Below are 16,555 nucleotides of genomic sequence, written 5' to 3' on the forward strand. Positions count from 1 at the left end.
CAGAGCTGTACAGTGCGAGCCTAGTGCCACATAGATAATGGATTCTTCTCAGAGACAGCTGTCTGAAGCTGCATGTTGGCTGGCTTGCATTATGATTACCACAAGATGCAGTGTCCTTTAGGGCATGTTTGGGCACCTCGGCGATCGTTTGGCAGGTAAGCAGTTAGCACAGGCTCAGGCAATTTTTTCCACTTGCCTAAAATAAAGCCTGTCTTTTGAGAGAGTTCTGATGTGGTTTAGTGATTTCCCCCTGCCTCAGCAAAAGCTCTGCTGTCTTTGCTTTCCACAGAAAAGTCACTGCACTACCTGGTTCCAGATGTGTTTAAGTGATGGTGTAGTACTAAGCGAACCTACCTTTCAGCGTGGTTAGTAGAGACTCTGACATACTTCCCCAGGTTTTCTTTTGCAGCTCTCCCATGACTTTGGAGCTATGCAAGTTCAGTGACTTGTTTATGTCTTTATCGCTGATTCTGGCAGTGTGTATTTTATTTTTCCAAGCTGTGTGGCGAAACCCATTTGTCTTTGTTATAGGCTTCCTCATGGCAAAATAATAATCTCATTCCTCTGCTTCCTGCAGAATTCCATTCGGCACAACCTCTCCTTGAACCGTTACTTCATTAAAGTCCCACGCTCCCAGGAGGAGCCTGGAAAGGGCTCCTTTTGGCGAATTGACCCTGCCTCTGAAGCCAAACTAGTAGAGCAAGCATTTAGAAAACGAAGGCAAAGAGGAGTGTCCTGCTTCCGAACACCTTTTGGGCCTCTCTCCTCCAGGTAACTTCAGTTTCCTCTAATCTCTATGCCAAACTCACTACAAAGAAAACAAAACCTTCTCCTGAAGTACAGTGAGCAAACTTTAGTTCTGTTTGTAGTTTGAGAGGTAATATAGTTAACTGGTCCTGAGGCATAATCTGAAAATTGTTCTGACTTCTTCAGTGTTTACAGAAGAAAAGGGAAAAAAAAATATCCAGAACCGAACTACCAAAATGCATCAAATAACATATCTGTTCTGGCATCATTTCAAAGAAATCCAAAGCGGTTATCGCTGGAATAAGTTTTGAGATGCCAGTCTCTCATTTCAAGAAAGCTGTGTTTAGATGTGGATTAGATCATAGTGGGAATAACTTGTGGTATTTAAAATGCTCTCCTGCAGGGAGGATCAGGTTGATCATGGTTGTCAGCAGTGAAGCAGTGGGGGTGTTCTGTGTAGCCACTCCAGTCGGCGGTGTACCTGCAAAAGAGGAGCTTTTTGCAGCAGCAGCTTTCTCTGAGCCCTGTAGCTGTGAGAATAAGACTTGCAATTCAACACTAACTGGAGCAGTTTCATGTAACATTCCTCCCACACCTTTTCTGTCTGTTAAAATCGGGGGAAGCAGGAGGAGACTTTTTCAGCTGATAGCTTCTCTATCTTGTTTCTCATTAAAGAAATGTTCGATTCCTCATGTGTTCAGTGGCTGCCAGAGGTGGCAACCAAGTGGCTGGGGAGGGAGGCAGCAGAGAGAAGGGGGAGCATCCTTTTGGCATATGCAGGGCCAGACACTTGATTCTATACTGCATCTTTCTTTCTCTCCCCGTGGCTCTCGAACACTGTCAAAGATCCTTTGAGAATGGCCTGAAACTATAAAACTGATCTGAACATGAGGCACTTAACAGGTTCTCTGTCAGCACTGGGTGTTAAAATAAGCAGGCTCTGAAGGGTCTAATTCCCTTCAGCAAGGAATAATCTGACAGTATTTGGTGCTAGAGTGTTTGGTGAGGTTACTGTGTACCTTTCAACTCTTCCCAGCAAGACTGTAGTGGGTAGTATGGAAGAAAAGTCTGTCCTTCTGCTTGAGAGTCCTGTGCTGGAGATAACTCTTGATCTCTGCTGCTGTCTTGTGGTCAAAATGCATCTACACCTGCCAACACTATGTTCTGGTGTTTCAGGAGTGCTCCTGCCTCCCCTACTCACCCTGGCCTGCTGTCCCCTCACTCTAGTGGCCTACAGACTCCAGAGTGCCTATCACGGGAGGGCTCACCCATTCCACATGATCACGACTTTGGGTCAAAGTTAGCCTCAGTTCCAGAGTATCGGTATTCACAGAGTGCACCTGGTGAGTAGCTCTTGTTTCACAGATGGTGACTGTTCAGTTGCAGCAAGTGCCGTGCCGAGGGCACCACAGGAATGCTTCTGCCAGTGTGTTACAGGAGGATCTGGGTCTCTTTCCACTTCATGTTTAAAGACTGATGATGCATATGCAACTTAAGACTATTTTTCTTACTAGCCTTTGGACGAGGGGGCAGGACATAAAGGATGTGTAGAAATGCATGAGCTAACCTTGAACCAGGTAGCTCTAAAGAGCTGACAGAGTAGCCATGGCAGTCTAGCTCGCTCTCACTAACTTGCCAGCCTTCTGGGTAAGATCAGCTTGGCTATGCAGAGCTCTGTGGTGCTGGGGCCAGGGCTTTGGTAATTTGTGAAGCCCTGTTAAGTATCTGTTTGTCTAGCTGTGCTGTGACTAGCTTGATGTGTAGGGTGTTCCTGGTGAGGCTGGAGGGCAAAGCTTATTAAGTAAAGCTTCCTTTTTTGTGCTTATTGTGGCTTTTGTTCACAGAAATGCACTCAGGTGGCAAGTAAGGGTTTTGTAAGTTAAGAAAGAGAAGATGGACAATGGTACTTCTGAAGTCTTATTCTCTGTTTCCTGTCACCACTCCTGCCAATGCTGAAGGACTGAGTGTTGCAGATTAGAAGTACATAGGTGAAATGAATGGAGGCCTTTTTGCCTTTCCTGTTAATGTATGCTTCTCTCTTCTGTCTAGGATCTCCAGTCAGTGCCCAGCCAGTGATTATGGCTGTTCCTCCCCGACCATCTACTCTGGTGGCAAAACCAGTCGCATACATGCCAGCGTCAATAGTGACTTCTCAACAGCCTTCATGTCATGCAATTCATGTAGTTCAGCAAGCTCCCACTGTTACAATGGTCAGAGTTGTGACCTCCTCTGCAAACTCAGCGAATGGATACATCCTCACAAATCAGGGCACAGCGGGAGCAGCTCATGAAGCTGCAGGAGCAGTGTTGGACTTAGCTGGTGACCACCGAGGTAGCTTTTCACCTCCCTTGCTATTCTGCTAATAAGTCTTGAGCAGGCTTGAGGGGGGGTGGACAGGATAGTCAAACACTGTTTCACTCCCTGAGTCCTTAGTCTTTAATAAAAGATATTTCTCCAGGTAAAACTTAAATCAAGTGAAAGTTCATCCATTTTGATGTCTCCACCAGTGAGCAGAACATCTGTGCTCCTTGTCTCCTTTCTTGCCGAAAGAGATGGCCTGGGAAAAGCTGAAACTCTCTGCTTCAGGATGGCCTTGTAAATAAATGATTGAGCCCTTTTCTGCAGGCCTGGATTCCTAGAGGAAGGCATGTGCTTCTGGAAGTGCAGGCAGTGCCCCACTAAAGTAATCTTCAAGAACTAGTTAGAACAAAGGCCTCTTTTCCTAAGCTGGAAATTCCAGCCTTGGGGGATTTAGTGAGTTAAATGTTCTCTTGCTGTGATCTAGACAACACCTTGTCTGCTCAACGTTTCAGAAGGGCTTAGTGCTACAAGGTAGATGTGTGTAGTGCCAGCAGCAAGACTAGTCACTCTGCTTTTATGTGGGCAGTGGGGCAGTAGCTCTTCTCTGAGGGAAAGAAAAAACTGACAAAGATCTTCCCCTACTGCAATAGCAGGACCACTAACATTTTTTGTTAGTTGGGAATCTTGCTTGAGTTTCACTTACATTCTCTAGAAATTCCTGTCTGGATCCCATACATGTTCCTGAAGCACTAACAGTTGCAGCTGCCTATCTGTCACCTGCTCCCTTCTTTCACTAGTTCTTGCTGTCACTTGTTCTTTCCCTACTTGTCCTTCTCTTATTCCCACTCATATCCTTTTCTGGTTTCTACCTTCCCTTTGTCTTTCCTGGTTACTCCATTTGCCTTCCTAATGTCCCTGCTTTCCTTGCCTTTTCTCTGCTTCCCATCAGCTTGCTTACAGGTCTCAGATCAATGCTTGTGTGTCCCATCTAACTCAGTTCTTGTTGTCTACTCATGTTAAAATGGGAGAAGTCTTCTCTTCCTACATGACTAATGAGTTTGTGCTTCCTGCCTTCCCTGCTTTAAGACCCACAGAGCCCCTGGAAGAGAAGAGTGGTTGCCCGCCTTTCCTGCATGTCCAGCGCTGTCCTCTATCTGTTACATACCTGCTTAATTGACCCCTGACTTGTCCTGGGAAGTGAGAGAAGTGTTTGAGTGCTCTCACACAGTTATCTCTATCCAGAAACTCAGCCCTTCTTTTTTAATTTTTTTTTTCTCCCTCCTGGTTCATTCCTATGCTTCCACAGCTAGCAAAAGCTTGCAGCTGTGGGAAGACCTCCTTGTAAATCAACCTACATGCAGGCCTGACAGCAAGCTGTTGCAGACTTTTGGCTCCAGGCATTGTTTAAGATCTTAATGCCTTCTCCTGCTGTGTGGTATTGAGTCAGGCCAATTTGCCTGTAATTACACAGTAAGCTATGAGATTTGCAGTGACTGCTGTCCATATCACAGCTATTATGTGCCAGTAAGGGAGATGATGCCTTTTTAGGACAAAGGGTCAAGTTTATGATCTTGATTATTATTTTTTTTTGGCTGTGTGGCTTATGCTGTAAGAAAAATGTTTTTAATATTGATAGAGTATATGTGCAATAGAGAATATTTTAGTGTTTGCAAATATTCATCCCTGACCTTCTGTGGTACTGAGGTATTTTCACATTGGTAAGCCTGGGGTATGTGTCACTGCTAAAACGTTAATGAGAATAAAGCCTGCCTCTAAGCCAGGGTAGAAAATGATTGTCTCTTCTGCTCTTAAGTAGGCATGGATGAAAAGCCAACGATTGCATTTGCCACAATACCTACAGCCAGCCGTGTTATTCAGACAGTTGCCAGTCAAATGGCACAGGGTGTTCCAGGACAGACAGTCACGATCCTTCAGCAGGCAGCTCCAGTGACCATTGGACAGCATCAGCTCCCTGTGCGGGCAGTCACTCAGAATGGGAAACATGCTGTCCCCACCAACAGCATCACCGGCAGCGCTTACGGTAGGCTCTATTTCCATTGCTTTCTGGTTTTTGATTGCTCTCTGCATTTAGCAGTTAGGTTGTAAAGCTGTAAGGGTTCTTCTCTTCTTAATATATATCAAGTTATTCCATATGTCCCATAATTCCAAAGGTATGCCAATTCTTCAGCCTCTGGCTGTAAATGTCAGTGGTAGATATCGTTCTGTCCACCTCTGTTTGCTCGCTTTCCCTAGCTGGAAGACTTTTGCTATCTAGCGTTGCTTCTGAAAAGTCTTTCCTTTGTCCTTCTCTATGCATTTATTATTACTTGTACTCTCTACCTTTTGAGGGTAACTTGTTGGAAGTGTTGGTGATTCTCATGTAGAGCCTGTTTTCTTTTTTTTTGTTTGCTTCTGACCAACAACTGCTGCCTTCAGCAGGCCAAATAATAAAATTTCAGTGGTGCTCTTTAGATCTTGTGAAATACATAGAGTATTAAGAAAATTAACATACTTTCCCATCTTAAGGTCTTGGAGCCTGAGAGAAATAAGATCTATTCCATCAGGTGAACGAATGTGGGATTTTTTTATATAGAGGATGTGTTCTAGTCATTTGTCAAGCCTGATTTTTAAAATCCCATACTAGCCTCCTCTTAGTGTTTGCTCAGCACCTCAGTCATCATCCTTAGCTGAACAAAACCTGTTCACCTGAAAACAGGTTTCTTACAGCCGTTTTCAATGAGATGCTAAGCACCTCTGCTCTCCCAGGCTGGTGCTTATGGGGTGTTTGAAATTAAGGGCACTGGTGGAATTTGGATGGTTTTCATGAAGATGGGAATGTTTCTACAGAATATTCTGCCACGTCTATTTGCAGTATCACCTGGCTTGCACTGGAAACGTAAGAATGCTATTGCAGCGATGAAAAAATGATAATGATAACGTTTTTATGCAACTAGGATATTAAGGTATTCAATAGATCAGATAGGTGAAGTTGCTGCCAAGCGGTGGGGTTTGTCTAATGTAGAATCAGGCAGCTTTTTTTATTTAACATTTTTATGTTAAGATATTCTAATCTCAACAATTCTTCTAGCAGTCTTATCAAACTGGAAGGTATTCCAGTTGTATCTGAGGGTTTTTTTGTAAGTGGTAGTGAATTTTCTGGTTCACAAAATACAGCCTGAGTCTCTTGACCTTATCTGTACGAAGTGAACTTCTCTTCAACCGCGTGGTTTAGGTTCTCTTAAGTCACTGAACTGTAATTGGCGACTGCCCTCATCCTTACCCTAATATTTTTCCTTTGTCCCTTTGATACTCTGCAGCCTCCTTCCCATGCCTGGGTAGAAGTTGCTGGGCTTTGAGGGCCTTTGTTCTGTTTGCTTTGTTTATTTATCCTAAGGCTTCTTCTTTGATGCACTTAGTGAACACACTACTAATGTTGTGTCATTCCATCCTTTGCAAACCAGTCTGGAGGGCAGAGGATGTGCTGTCTCCCGAGTCCCCTTTGGCTGCCTCTCCGATTGATGCAGAGTCCAAAACCTGCGTGTATTTTGTTTTGCAAGCAGTGTTGTGTGCCAAAGCCAGTATGTAAGCACATTCTCTGTCTGGAACTAGGAATTGTAGACATTTTTTTTAGAGGGTTGCTGCTTAAATTGTCGTTTGTTTTTTTTTTTTTTTTTTCCCCCTCACCACTTTGATTAATGTGAGGGTGAGATCTTTTGTCAGTACTGGAATATAAGATTGGGAGCCAGAAATTCCTATGTTCTGATCCCAGTTCTGATGGGAACAGATTTGGTTGTCTGGCAAAATTCTTTCCTGCCCCTTTCACAAGTGAGATGTCAGTACAGTCAATATTTGGATTCTAATCTAGTTTCCCAAGAGACTGGCTGCTCTCACTGTGCAAACAGGGCTAAAGAGAGCCTTCTAAACTGGAGGCATGGCACACAGATGCTGTAGCTTGCAAGACGTGTTGATTGTAGGTGGCCAGAGAACTGCCTCTTACAGAGGTGTGCTGTAACTTTAACAGGGGATTATTCCTCCCCTTCTGGAGATGAATGCTTAGCTGGCAGTGCCTCCTTTGACAATGGATAGCAAGAAGGAAGTTCTATGAAAGGGGTTATTAACAGTTTGGTGAACTTGCACAAAGCTGAGATTGTCAGGAGAGAGGGAGAGACAAAGCTAGCAAGTCTTTCAAAATGGACTTGAAAACAACAGTTGAATATGTGCCAGCTATCTTGTTTGACTGGTGTTTTGTTTTCTTGCTTCCTGGAATCATAAACACTTGTACTACTTCATCACACTAATTCTTTCTCTCTCATCCTACTTCTCAGCTCTTACAAATCCATTGCAGCTCCTTGCTGCCCAGGCCAGCTCGTCCACTCCTGTTGTAGTCAGCCGGGTATGTGAGACAAGGACCGAAGAGACAGCAGCAGCCTCTTCCAGTGAACCTGAAGTCAAAAGACCCCGGATAGAAGAGTCCAGTGGAGCAATCCCAGCCCAAACTGGAGTCATCACATCTACAATGCCACAAGGACAGGCAACCAGTGAATGAAGAACCGGTGGGAGGAGCTGGAGTGATGTGGGGTGGGCATGGGATGGCAGGAGCCCTAAAGCAGCTTTCAAAAGAAACAAACCACAACTGTAACAGCTCAGAACATACCGGATAAAGAGCTCTTTTCAAAGTCAGATTTTTAAATGGGAGGACAACAGCTGTTAGAATCACAAGGTGCCAAAAAGAATGGAAACCCCCTCCCAAGAACCCATGTCTGGAACTCTGTTCTGTCTTTACCTATGGAATATTTTTTTCCTTTTTTAAAAACAAAAGATTCAAAAAAAAAATACAGACAACTGATTGTATGGCTGCTGGGATATTTGTAACTGTCTTTTCCCCTTTTGGCTCCAAGGGGATGGGATTTGCAGTTCGGCATCTAAAGGAATGTAACACAAAAAATACAGTCTGCTCCCTGGAAAGAGAACTCCTCATTTTCTATGCCTTAATACTGTGCCTCTCAGCTTTGAATCATAGGACCGTTTTAAAAAGGCCACCTAAGGCGATCAAATGCTGAAAGATGGGTGCAGTATCTCACAACAACATTAAAGAAACATGGTACCAAGCTTAAAGAAAAAGGCAAATGATTTTTTTGTTTTTCAAAACAGAAAAATTCTGAATATGAACAAATGTTTATTTATGTAGGGATTCAGGAGGATGAGTTACAGGGCTCAGCCACCTGGATTTCCAGATGCAACTTCTCTCCATTCTGTCTGAGGGAGAATAAGATGACAGAGGAACTGTATTAACTTGGTTCCTGTAAAGATATTAAAAACAAAGGGTTTTGTACCTTCAGAGATTTCTTCACTTGCTCTGGACAACAGCCAAAGTATCTTGATGACTGAGGATCGCATGGGTAAGGGTGTCTCCAAAAGGTTCTGTGTGCATTTGATTGATCACATCCTGTGCTGGAGCACCAGGTTTCGTTCAGAGTAGCACTGCAGGTGAAGACATTGCCACTGTCTCTGTGAAATTCCGAAAATATTGATTAGTATTCTGTACTAAAGTAGTCCACTTTCACCTCCTGTAGGTAGTGTGGTCCTCTACTAGATGGATGATGGTCAGGAGGCCAGGGCTGGGTAGGAGTCGGTCACTGGCCCTCTGCTGTGCCTAACAGCAAAGCTCTGGTGTTATTCTGAGAGGGAAGTTAAGAGCTGGGGTGAGAGGCAGCAGAGTTCGTACAGTGTTTAATACAAATTCTGTAAGGGTGTAGAGACAAAGGCAAAATAGGCCTTGTATTTCCATGTGGCAACAGTCACTGAAGGTCTTGAACAGGTTTTCCAAAAGGAGTTTGGAGGTTTCCTTTGATTGCTTGGCTCCCTCCCCCATCTCTCCTCCTTTGAAGACCGTTTGGTTTGGCCATTTAGGAGGAGGCTTTTTACTCAAACTGTATTTCAAGCTCATCATGTACTACAAGTATGTCATGTGAGTAAAGCAGATTTGAGTCACTTCAGCCATGTGGAACAGTGGGTGCATGTAACACTTTGTGACTGGCAAAGAAGTCGCCCCCTGCGTAGCCTCCAGCTAACCCCTTTGGTTTAGTGCCTGTTTGCAATCCCCTTGGCTAACTTGTCTTCTGGCAGCACAGCAGAGATCTTTTAATTTAAAAAGTGTTATGGCTTTGTTAATGGCAAGAGAGACTTAGAAGGGATGGGGTGTGCCTTTGGTAGGTTATCCCCCTATATGTACTGATTTATTGTCAGGTGTACAGTCTGACCATGCTATTGCAGAGCAGAGAGGCAAGTCCACAGCATAAACATGTTGCAAAAAGATTTCCCCAATGTGCAGTAAATGATACTGTCAGTGTGTCCATGGGGGTTTGGGGGTAAGGCACAACCGTTCAACGTCTGCTGGAATCTAGGGAGGGGGAGGAAATCCACGAGCTATCAGCTGGCATGACTTGTTCCCTTTTAGGTTTCCTTTCTCTTTGCCAAACCCTATTCAACAGCTGAGTCTCACCACCTGAATAAAACCCAGCCATGTTTATTCTCAAGCTAATTGTTTTGTGAGAAATATTTCTGGAAGAAAGAAAAAACTTGTTGGTCTCATGATCTGGGATTACTTTCTGCAGTTAGAGGCACACAGAATATTCAGGACAGTTCGTTTATCTACAGCTAGGCTTTCATAATTTAGGTGTGTGCCTTTACTGACAAGTTATTAGATTGGATTTTAGTACTTTGAAATGATTTTGTGAAGGAGGATTGTTACAGACCACAAAGTAATTGAAGCAGGCCAGCCTCCAGCTGTCACTTTTCCTGCTGGGAAGACTAGGTGCGGCATAGCAGAAAAGCACATGATTAGCTCTGTTTTCTGTAGCCTTTTCAAAGCCAGAATTCAATAAAATGGATTTCAAGGAAGAACACACAAGTGAGAGTGCAGCATCGTTTATCTGTGATTAATCATTACTTTGGGGTGACTGCTGGTTTAGATACAGGCACGCCTCTGAAACAGCCCTGAGGCTAGGAAGCTGGCCCGCAGCAGAGGAGCCTGGGTTTCTAGTACATTGGGTGAGTCAGCGCAGGATGAGCAACCAACAGAATTATTCAGAAATGTTCAGAACGTGAATCTGCCAAAGTTTTGTGGATTTTTTTTCTTTACTGCTGCTTTTTTTCATGGAAAGCCTAAATAATTAGGCCCTAAACTGAAGTAAACTAGTCCAGCACCATTCCAGCACCATAGAAGTAAATCGGCTCAATGACAGGGTCTTCATACACCAGCTGCTGCTTCATAGATACCTCTTCAAAGTCCATCCTCAGGTTGTGTGTATAGATCTGCCTCCTAAGTATTTAGAATGGAATAACACTTTCTCAGTCTTCCTTTTGTGGCTCTCGATGCCTGCTGGTTAAAATGTGAGTTGAGGACAAGCAAATATCTTTGATCTGTTTACCTATTCTGCTTAAGGCGTTGAACTCTGTTCATCCTGTCAGGGGATTTTTGCTTTATCAGTCTGCTGCATCCTCCTGCTACTGTAGGAAGCAGCCATGCCACACAAAATTTTTTGTAGGTTTGCTAATACATTACCTATATCATTGCCTGATACTACGTAAAATAACAGTTCTTACTAAATCCTCTTGAGCTGTGGAAAAACGTGGTTCTCATCTGGAGCACGTGAGATGGGGACATCTTGTTTCAGGCCTCCAGATTAATTCTTTCAGCACACTGCTCAGTCTGGAAAGCAGCACTACTCTTTGTACATATCAGTCCTGATTCCCCAGGCTTTGTTTTGAGCACTGCAGAGGAGTGAGAATTAATTTGTTGGTAGAATTAAGTCTTCAACTAGAAAGAAAATGTTTAGCTTAATGGTTATATGCAGTGCTTGGATTACTTTAAGTTGTCTAACAAGTTCCATCTTACATCTTCAGTTATATTAACTGAGGGAAGTTTGAAGGGGAAGATGAGTTGGAGGCTTCACTCATCTTCTGCTGTCCGACAAAGGTCAAGGCACATTGAATATTTAACCTGCTATAACCTAAACCTGGGAAAACTTTAATTCCAAGTTGTTAAAGTGTGAAGTCACTTTTCACTGTTCACTATCAATGGTTTTGTTGGGTTTGGTTGTTTTTTTCATCTTGGGCAGTGACGAAAACTAATTTTACTTTGGTTGTGGTCAGTTCACAGCAACTTCTGTTGCCTCAGCTTGCAAGAAGTGAATGCAGTTGTTCCTGGGTTTATTCCACTAGAATTCCTTAGTTACTGTTTTGTCTTGACCTTGGCTCTTGATATACAGGAACCTTTTTACAGTGATATCAAGTTAATCTGACTTAGTGGTAACACAATACGGTGCTGAGCATGAAGTTCATGATTAGCTCATATATTCTTTTCAATTCCTTTTTCTTCCCATATTCCTCCCTCCCCCATACCATTAACACTGTCCCCTGTAGCATATCCATTCAGTTTCATCCACTGATGGGAGCAGCACCTTGCATTAAGCTCTGCCCAAGGACTCAAGAATGAAAATACCTGTGGGACACATGGAGCTCCAGAGCAGGTTGAAAAAGGTCAATTTGGTCACCCTGTATCTTATTTTCATACTGTATTTTAGACATGTTACTGTTGGGCACAGCTTGTTCAGGAGTGTGTTTCAGGAGTATGTTTTCAGAGAGATGTTAAAGCTTTGTAAGAGGAAAGAAATAGTTAAGTAATAGCTGAAGCCTCTGCAGTGCTTCTGCAATCAATGTCATGGTCTGGCTTCAGGTTCTGGGGGGCGAGAACTTGGTTTTGTATGTTTGACATCTGTCTTGTGTACTGGCTTAGAACTGTCATTCAGAGTTAACTTCCACATTATTTTCCCCCTTTTTCAGTAGGGAAATGCCAGCAGTACAATAAAACCTGGGGCTCAGAAGTCTAGGGATCTATATCTAAGCAAGTGAGAGCATCTTGACCTGAGCTTTCATACAGTGTGGTATGGAACACTTTTTCACTGACTGTTAGGGATGTTAAATTGATGTTAGAGCTTTTCATCTGTGTTAGCAAGGGCGGTTCCCAGTGAGATATTTGGTATCACTCTGATGTGTGCTAGTGTGTAGATGAATGTCAAAATGTAGGTTGAAAGGAGAAACATTTCCCTGCTATAGCTAGCTTTGGGGATCTTGGATGTCAAGGATTTAATCTAGCAATAGCTCTGTATCCTTCCATAGAGGATCAAAAGCTGTTTCTTCAAGCTTACTGCATCTAAGGATTAAATTCCAGTGGCTTGGTTGTTCCATCTTTGTTTCTGAGGTTTAAACTGTGACTTAGAGTTTATCACTCTAAATAAAAAGCATATAAAGCTGCATTATTAGGGAAGATCAAATTTTCTTTGTCGCTGCCATTGGTAGAGCTGTGTAGAAATATAGAATAACTTGGGTTGGAAGAAACCTTTAGAGGTATCTACTATAACCTGCTGCTCAAAGTAGGTCCATGTTGCTATGACCATATTCATCTGACATTTGAATATCTCCAGAGATAGTTCCATGACTCCGGTCCCTGTTCCACTCTGACCACCCTCGAGGTGAAAACTTTTTCTTAGCCACCTAAAAAGAATTTCCAATGAAGCTGCACATGTTAATTGCCTCACATCACACATCTGAGAAAAGCCTGGCCCTGCCTTCACTGTTTCTTACAATCAGGTAGCTGAAGACACCAGTAAGACCTTCCCCATTTCTTTCCTTAAGCTGAACCAACCTGGTTGTCCCAGTCTCTTCTCGAACATCACATGCTCAGGCTCCCACAGCATCAGGTGGAATTGCTGCAGAAGGTTCCTCTCTGTCTAGTACTGGGAATCCCAAAACTGGGCACAGCACTACAGATAGAATCTGACAAATGCTGGATGGAGTGGAAGAAGAACCCCTTTGCTCAGCCTGCTAGCCACGCTTTTTCCAAGTACAGCCCAGTGCCTGTTTGGTCTCTTGTTGCAAGGCAATTATAAGCGTACAAAACAAGCATCGCAAAATGATCTGGAAATACTCTGGATTGCATTCATATGTATACAACCATCTTGTCCCTCTTCCAAGAAAGAGTGCTAGCTTGGGTCTTGGAGCTTTTTGAACAGGAGGCAGCACTGAGGGATCCTGGTCACTTCTAAAAATACCTGTGTTTTACTTTATCAAATGATACTTTCAATCCAATGTGGAACTTGCCTTGAGTTTCTACCCCAATGCAAAATCTTCCAGGTTTTTTAGTCCTGATGCTAATAAGTTGGACTAGAGCATTAAGAATGAGCCTCTGAAGGAAAATTACTAGCTTCATAATTTTGCCCTTGCCGCACACTGAGCTTTTGAGTTTGCAAATGCTATCCTGCAGCAAATGATCTGTCTTCCTTTGCCAGCCAGTCTCTCAGGCAGCTCCTGTTTCTGCTCCCCATCAGAGTTTTTCCCCTCTATTTGTAGCTTCTGTCAACTCCAGAGTCCTTTAATCCAGCTCTTAATTTAATGCCATTGCTTGAAGGTCTGCATCTGGTGAGAATCTGTGTGTTAGGTTGCAGTTACACAACAGATTGTTCAGTCATGTAACTTTTTGTTTCCTTCTGGGTGAAAAATTATGCCAAAGCTGCTACTACTATAGCATACACTACTGTCGTAAAGTGTAGCTTACGATGGAGCCAGCTGTGCTGCAGAAAACAGTTACACTACAAGGTCATCTGGATTGCTGGAACTGATGGGATTGGGAAGTGATGCCGCCTTGCATTTTGATCTGCACCTAATCAAAACGTAGCTGTGACTTCGTGCTGGAGCGCCTCTCTCTGCAGCTGCCCAGCAGGTATTTGGCAGTGATGAGATCAGCATCTCTCTGCTAGGTGGGTTATTGGCAGGACAGTGCATGTGTTTGTGCACATGGTGTGGATATATGCACATCTACTAATCCGCAGTAGAAAATACCTAGCTGTGGTGGTGGGCTTTCTGTTAGGGTGTCTTTCATGGGCCAGTAATACAGCAGTGAGCATTTTACTTTGGCCCGAGCAAGACATTTTGAAAAATACTTGGGTTTCTTGGAGCACTATATTTAAATTCAAAATTTTTAATCAACTTTTAACTTTTGTATTTATATGTTCAGAAAATTCTTTTGATACTTTTTCATTTACCAACACTGAATTAAAACCCTTCAGAATGTATGGCTGGTCTTCTCCTTACATGTGACTTTTAAGTTTCAGAGCCTGAGGATAGTTCTGCCAAGTCTACCCCTTTGCTCTCAAGATAGAAAAAAAACATTGACAATTCACAGGTGGCAGCTAAGGAAGAAACCCTTAAAATATTTTTTTCATAAAATATTAAATTAGATCTGTGTAAACATAAAATTTGTATTTATTAATGTGTGTGTGTGAGTATGTGTGTCAATATAGATATATAAATGGTCCACGACTATTTCTTTCTCTTAAATGGTACTTTACACAGACTTTTATACAGTATGTTGGTAAATTCCCACACCAGGCACTGATTCTAGAAGAATGATGTATGTATTTTTGTAACAAGTGTGAGCAGCTGGTAGAAGCAGCTTTACTTTCAGTGATTGCTTTCATTCCTCTCGCAGAGCAGAAGAGGTGACTTGGTACTTGCATCTTCCTTGCGTAGGAGCCCTGCTTCTGGCTTTGTCATGCTTTCAGCAACCCTGGTCCATGCTGCTTTTCTGGCAAGAAAAAACCCCAAATGGCACTAATGAAAGCTGGAATAGTTTCTTGTCTCAAATTATCTCTAGATGTGGTATCAGGGAGTTCTTTACAGATTCTGCTCTGTAAGTAATGGGACCTTATTTCTAACAGAGGAAATTCATAGAGGGTCTAGGAGGATGTTGTAAGGTTGAAGAATTCCTCCCTGTCTGTCTGTCAGGTGGCTAAGCTAACACTGGGGCAGTATAAAATGGTTTCTTTTCCTCTGTGGTGTGATTATTCTCCTTTTATGATGCTTCTGTCTCTTCATGGGGCATGAGGTGTGTGTATATCTCCTTAAAAACAATGCATGAGAGTTTTTTTCTAATGTTCCCATTCACAGAGAGTAAATTTTACCTAACTGGCCCAATTTCAGTCATGGCTTAATTCCACAAGGATCACGAAATTCACAGAAGTGTGTCTCTTGACCCCCTTGGGCCTGGTGAGAATTGTTCTTTAAAGCAGGTGATACTTGGCTTCCTAATTACTTTTCCAGAAGTAGAAATTCCTTTCTCTGTAGGGACCTGAGTGAATGCTTCACGGTGGTGTTTACTGTCTGATGGTTGGGCTTTGATACTTAAGGGAGGAACAGGTGGTAAGAAGAGTAACTAGAGTAGGAGCAGTGAAAGGAAACAGCTTTCTTCCTCAGCAGAAAACAGTCCTTGTGAAAACCAGACTTCCCCTAGTATTTGGTTACTGCTTTGTGTCTGCTGCTGAATTAAGCAATGCACCTTTGCTGTGATCTAGACTTTTCAGTCCTGCTTCTGTCCCACCTTGGTTCCACTTAAAGCAGTCTGAAAAAGAGCCTTCCTTACAGCTAAGGGCAAAGTTGAGGAGAAATGTCTGTTAGCTGAAGAAAAATGAGTTTAAATAGAGCAGAAAAAGTGAGATTTCCTTCTGTTTCACTGCCTTGCTGCTAAAAGTCTGGTGTAGAACATCCTAATGTTCTGCTGGTTTATATGCCACTCTTCAGAGGTGGCCAGGCTGCTAAGTAGGCAAGTTGGCTCTGTAGCAAATGAATTACTGTAAACCTAAACTAGCTTTAATGATTTTTTTTTTCCCCTTCTCCCAAATGGGCTTGAAGTAGAAGGAACCAGAGTATTGTCTGTAAGATCTTTTTGCTTTAATGGCAAATAAAATAGAGAATGTTAAAAAAAAATAAATCTCATTCAAATATACTGATACAGAAAATGGAGTGGCTTTACAATACAAAAATCTTACAAGACTGTATGTTGTCTTGGGTTCTGGACACGCCATTTGTACTGCAGTGAGACTCACCTTGTCCAGCATGCCAGCCACCTTCCACATCACCAAATAGAGCATTCAAGAGTTTGTAGCTATCCAAAGGACTGTTATCCAAAGGACTGTTAAAAGCTGTTTAGGGATAAATCAAAAGATGTATGTGAGCAATGGATGGTAAAGCTGGAAATTCAGATCCAACTCTGAGTTATTTGCTTTAAAAAAAAAAAAAAATCTGAATCTCCCCCTGTTCTGCAGCTACACATTCCCACTGAGTTCTTAGGGGAATGCTGCTGTGAGACGAGGGCCTGAAATACCTCAAAGGCTCGACAGAAGTGTTTTGCTACAGAGATCTGGGGGAGCCTTACCCCTTTCACCTCGATTTGGCACTTAAATTTAAGATGGGGATGGATGGGGGAACTAAAGCCATGCTTGCATTTCAGTTCCTAGTGTTGCCTGTACAAGACATCTCTAGCCAGCTGTTTTGGGTTTTGTGGTCTTTTTTTTTTTTTACAGCTGATATCAAAAGTATTTTTTGTGACTTGTTTTCATTATCAGTGCTTTTTAAAAAGCAAGCATGTATCCCAAGGGGGAAAGCTCCATCT

The 16,555-nt window shown here is 42.8% G+C and overlaps 1 protein-coding gene across 2 annotated transcripts in view; it reads left to right on the plus strand.

Moving 5' to 3' along the window:
* Window positions 1-15,891, plus strand: part of FOXK1 (forkhead box K1) — a 56,066-nt gene extending 40,175 nt beyond the window's left edge. The window contains exons 5-9 of one of the 2 annotated variants that reach the window (XM_040589923.1): window positions 578-771; window positions 1,924-2,090; window positions 2,797-3,078; window positions 4,862-5,089; window positions 7,374-15,891. In XM_040589923.1, coding sequence (XP_040445857.1) covers window positions 578-771; window positions 1,924-2,090; window positions 2,797-3,078; window positions 4,862-5,089; window positions 7,374-7,594 — 1,092 coding nt within the window. In that variant the 3' untranslated portion in view covers window positions 7,595-15,891. The remainder of the gene's footprint in view (window positions 1-577; window positions 772-1,923; window positions 2,091-2,796; window positions 3,079-4,861; window positions 5,090-7,373) is intronic. The other variant, XM_040589924.1, reaches the window with a different exon arrangement.
* Window positions 15,892-16,555: the final 664 nt, after the last annotated feature.

This window comes from Falco naumanni, chromosome 4 (assembly GCF_017639655.2).
Source record: "Falco naumanni isolate bFalNau1 chromosome 4, bFalNau1.pat, whole genome shotgun sequence".
In the NCBI taxonomy this organism is placed as follows: domain Eukaryota; kingdom Metazoa; phylum Chordata; class Aves; order Falconiformes; family Falconidae; genus Falco; species Falco naumanni.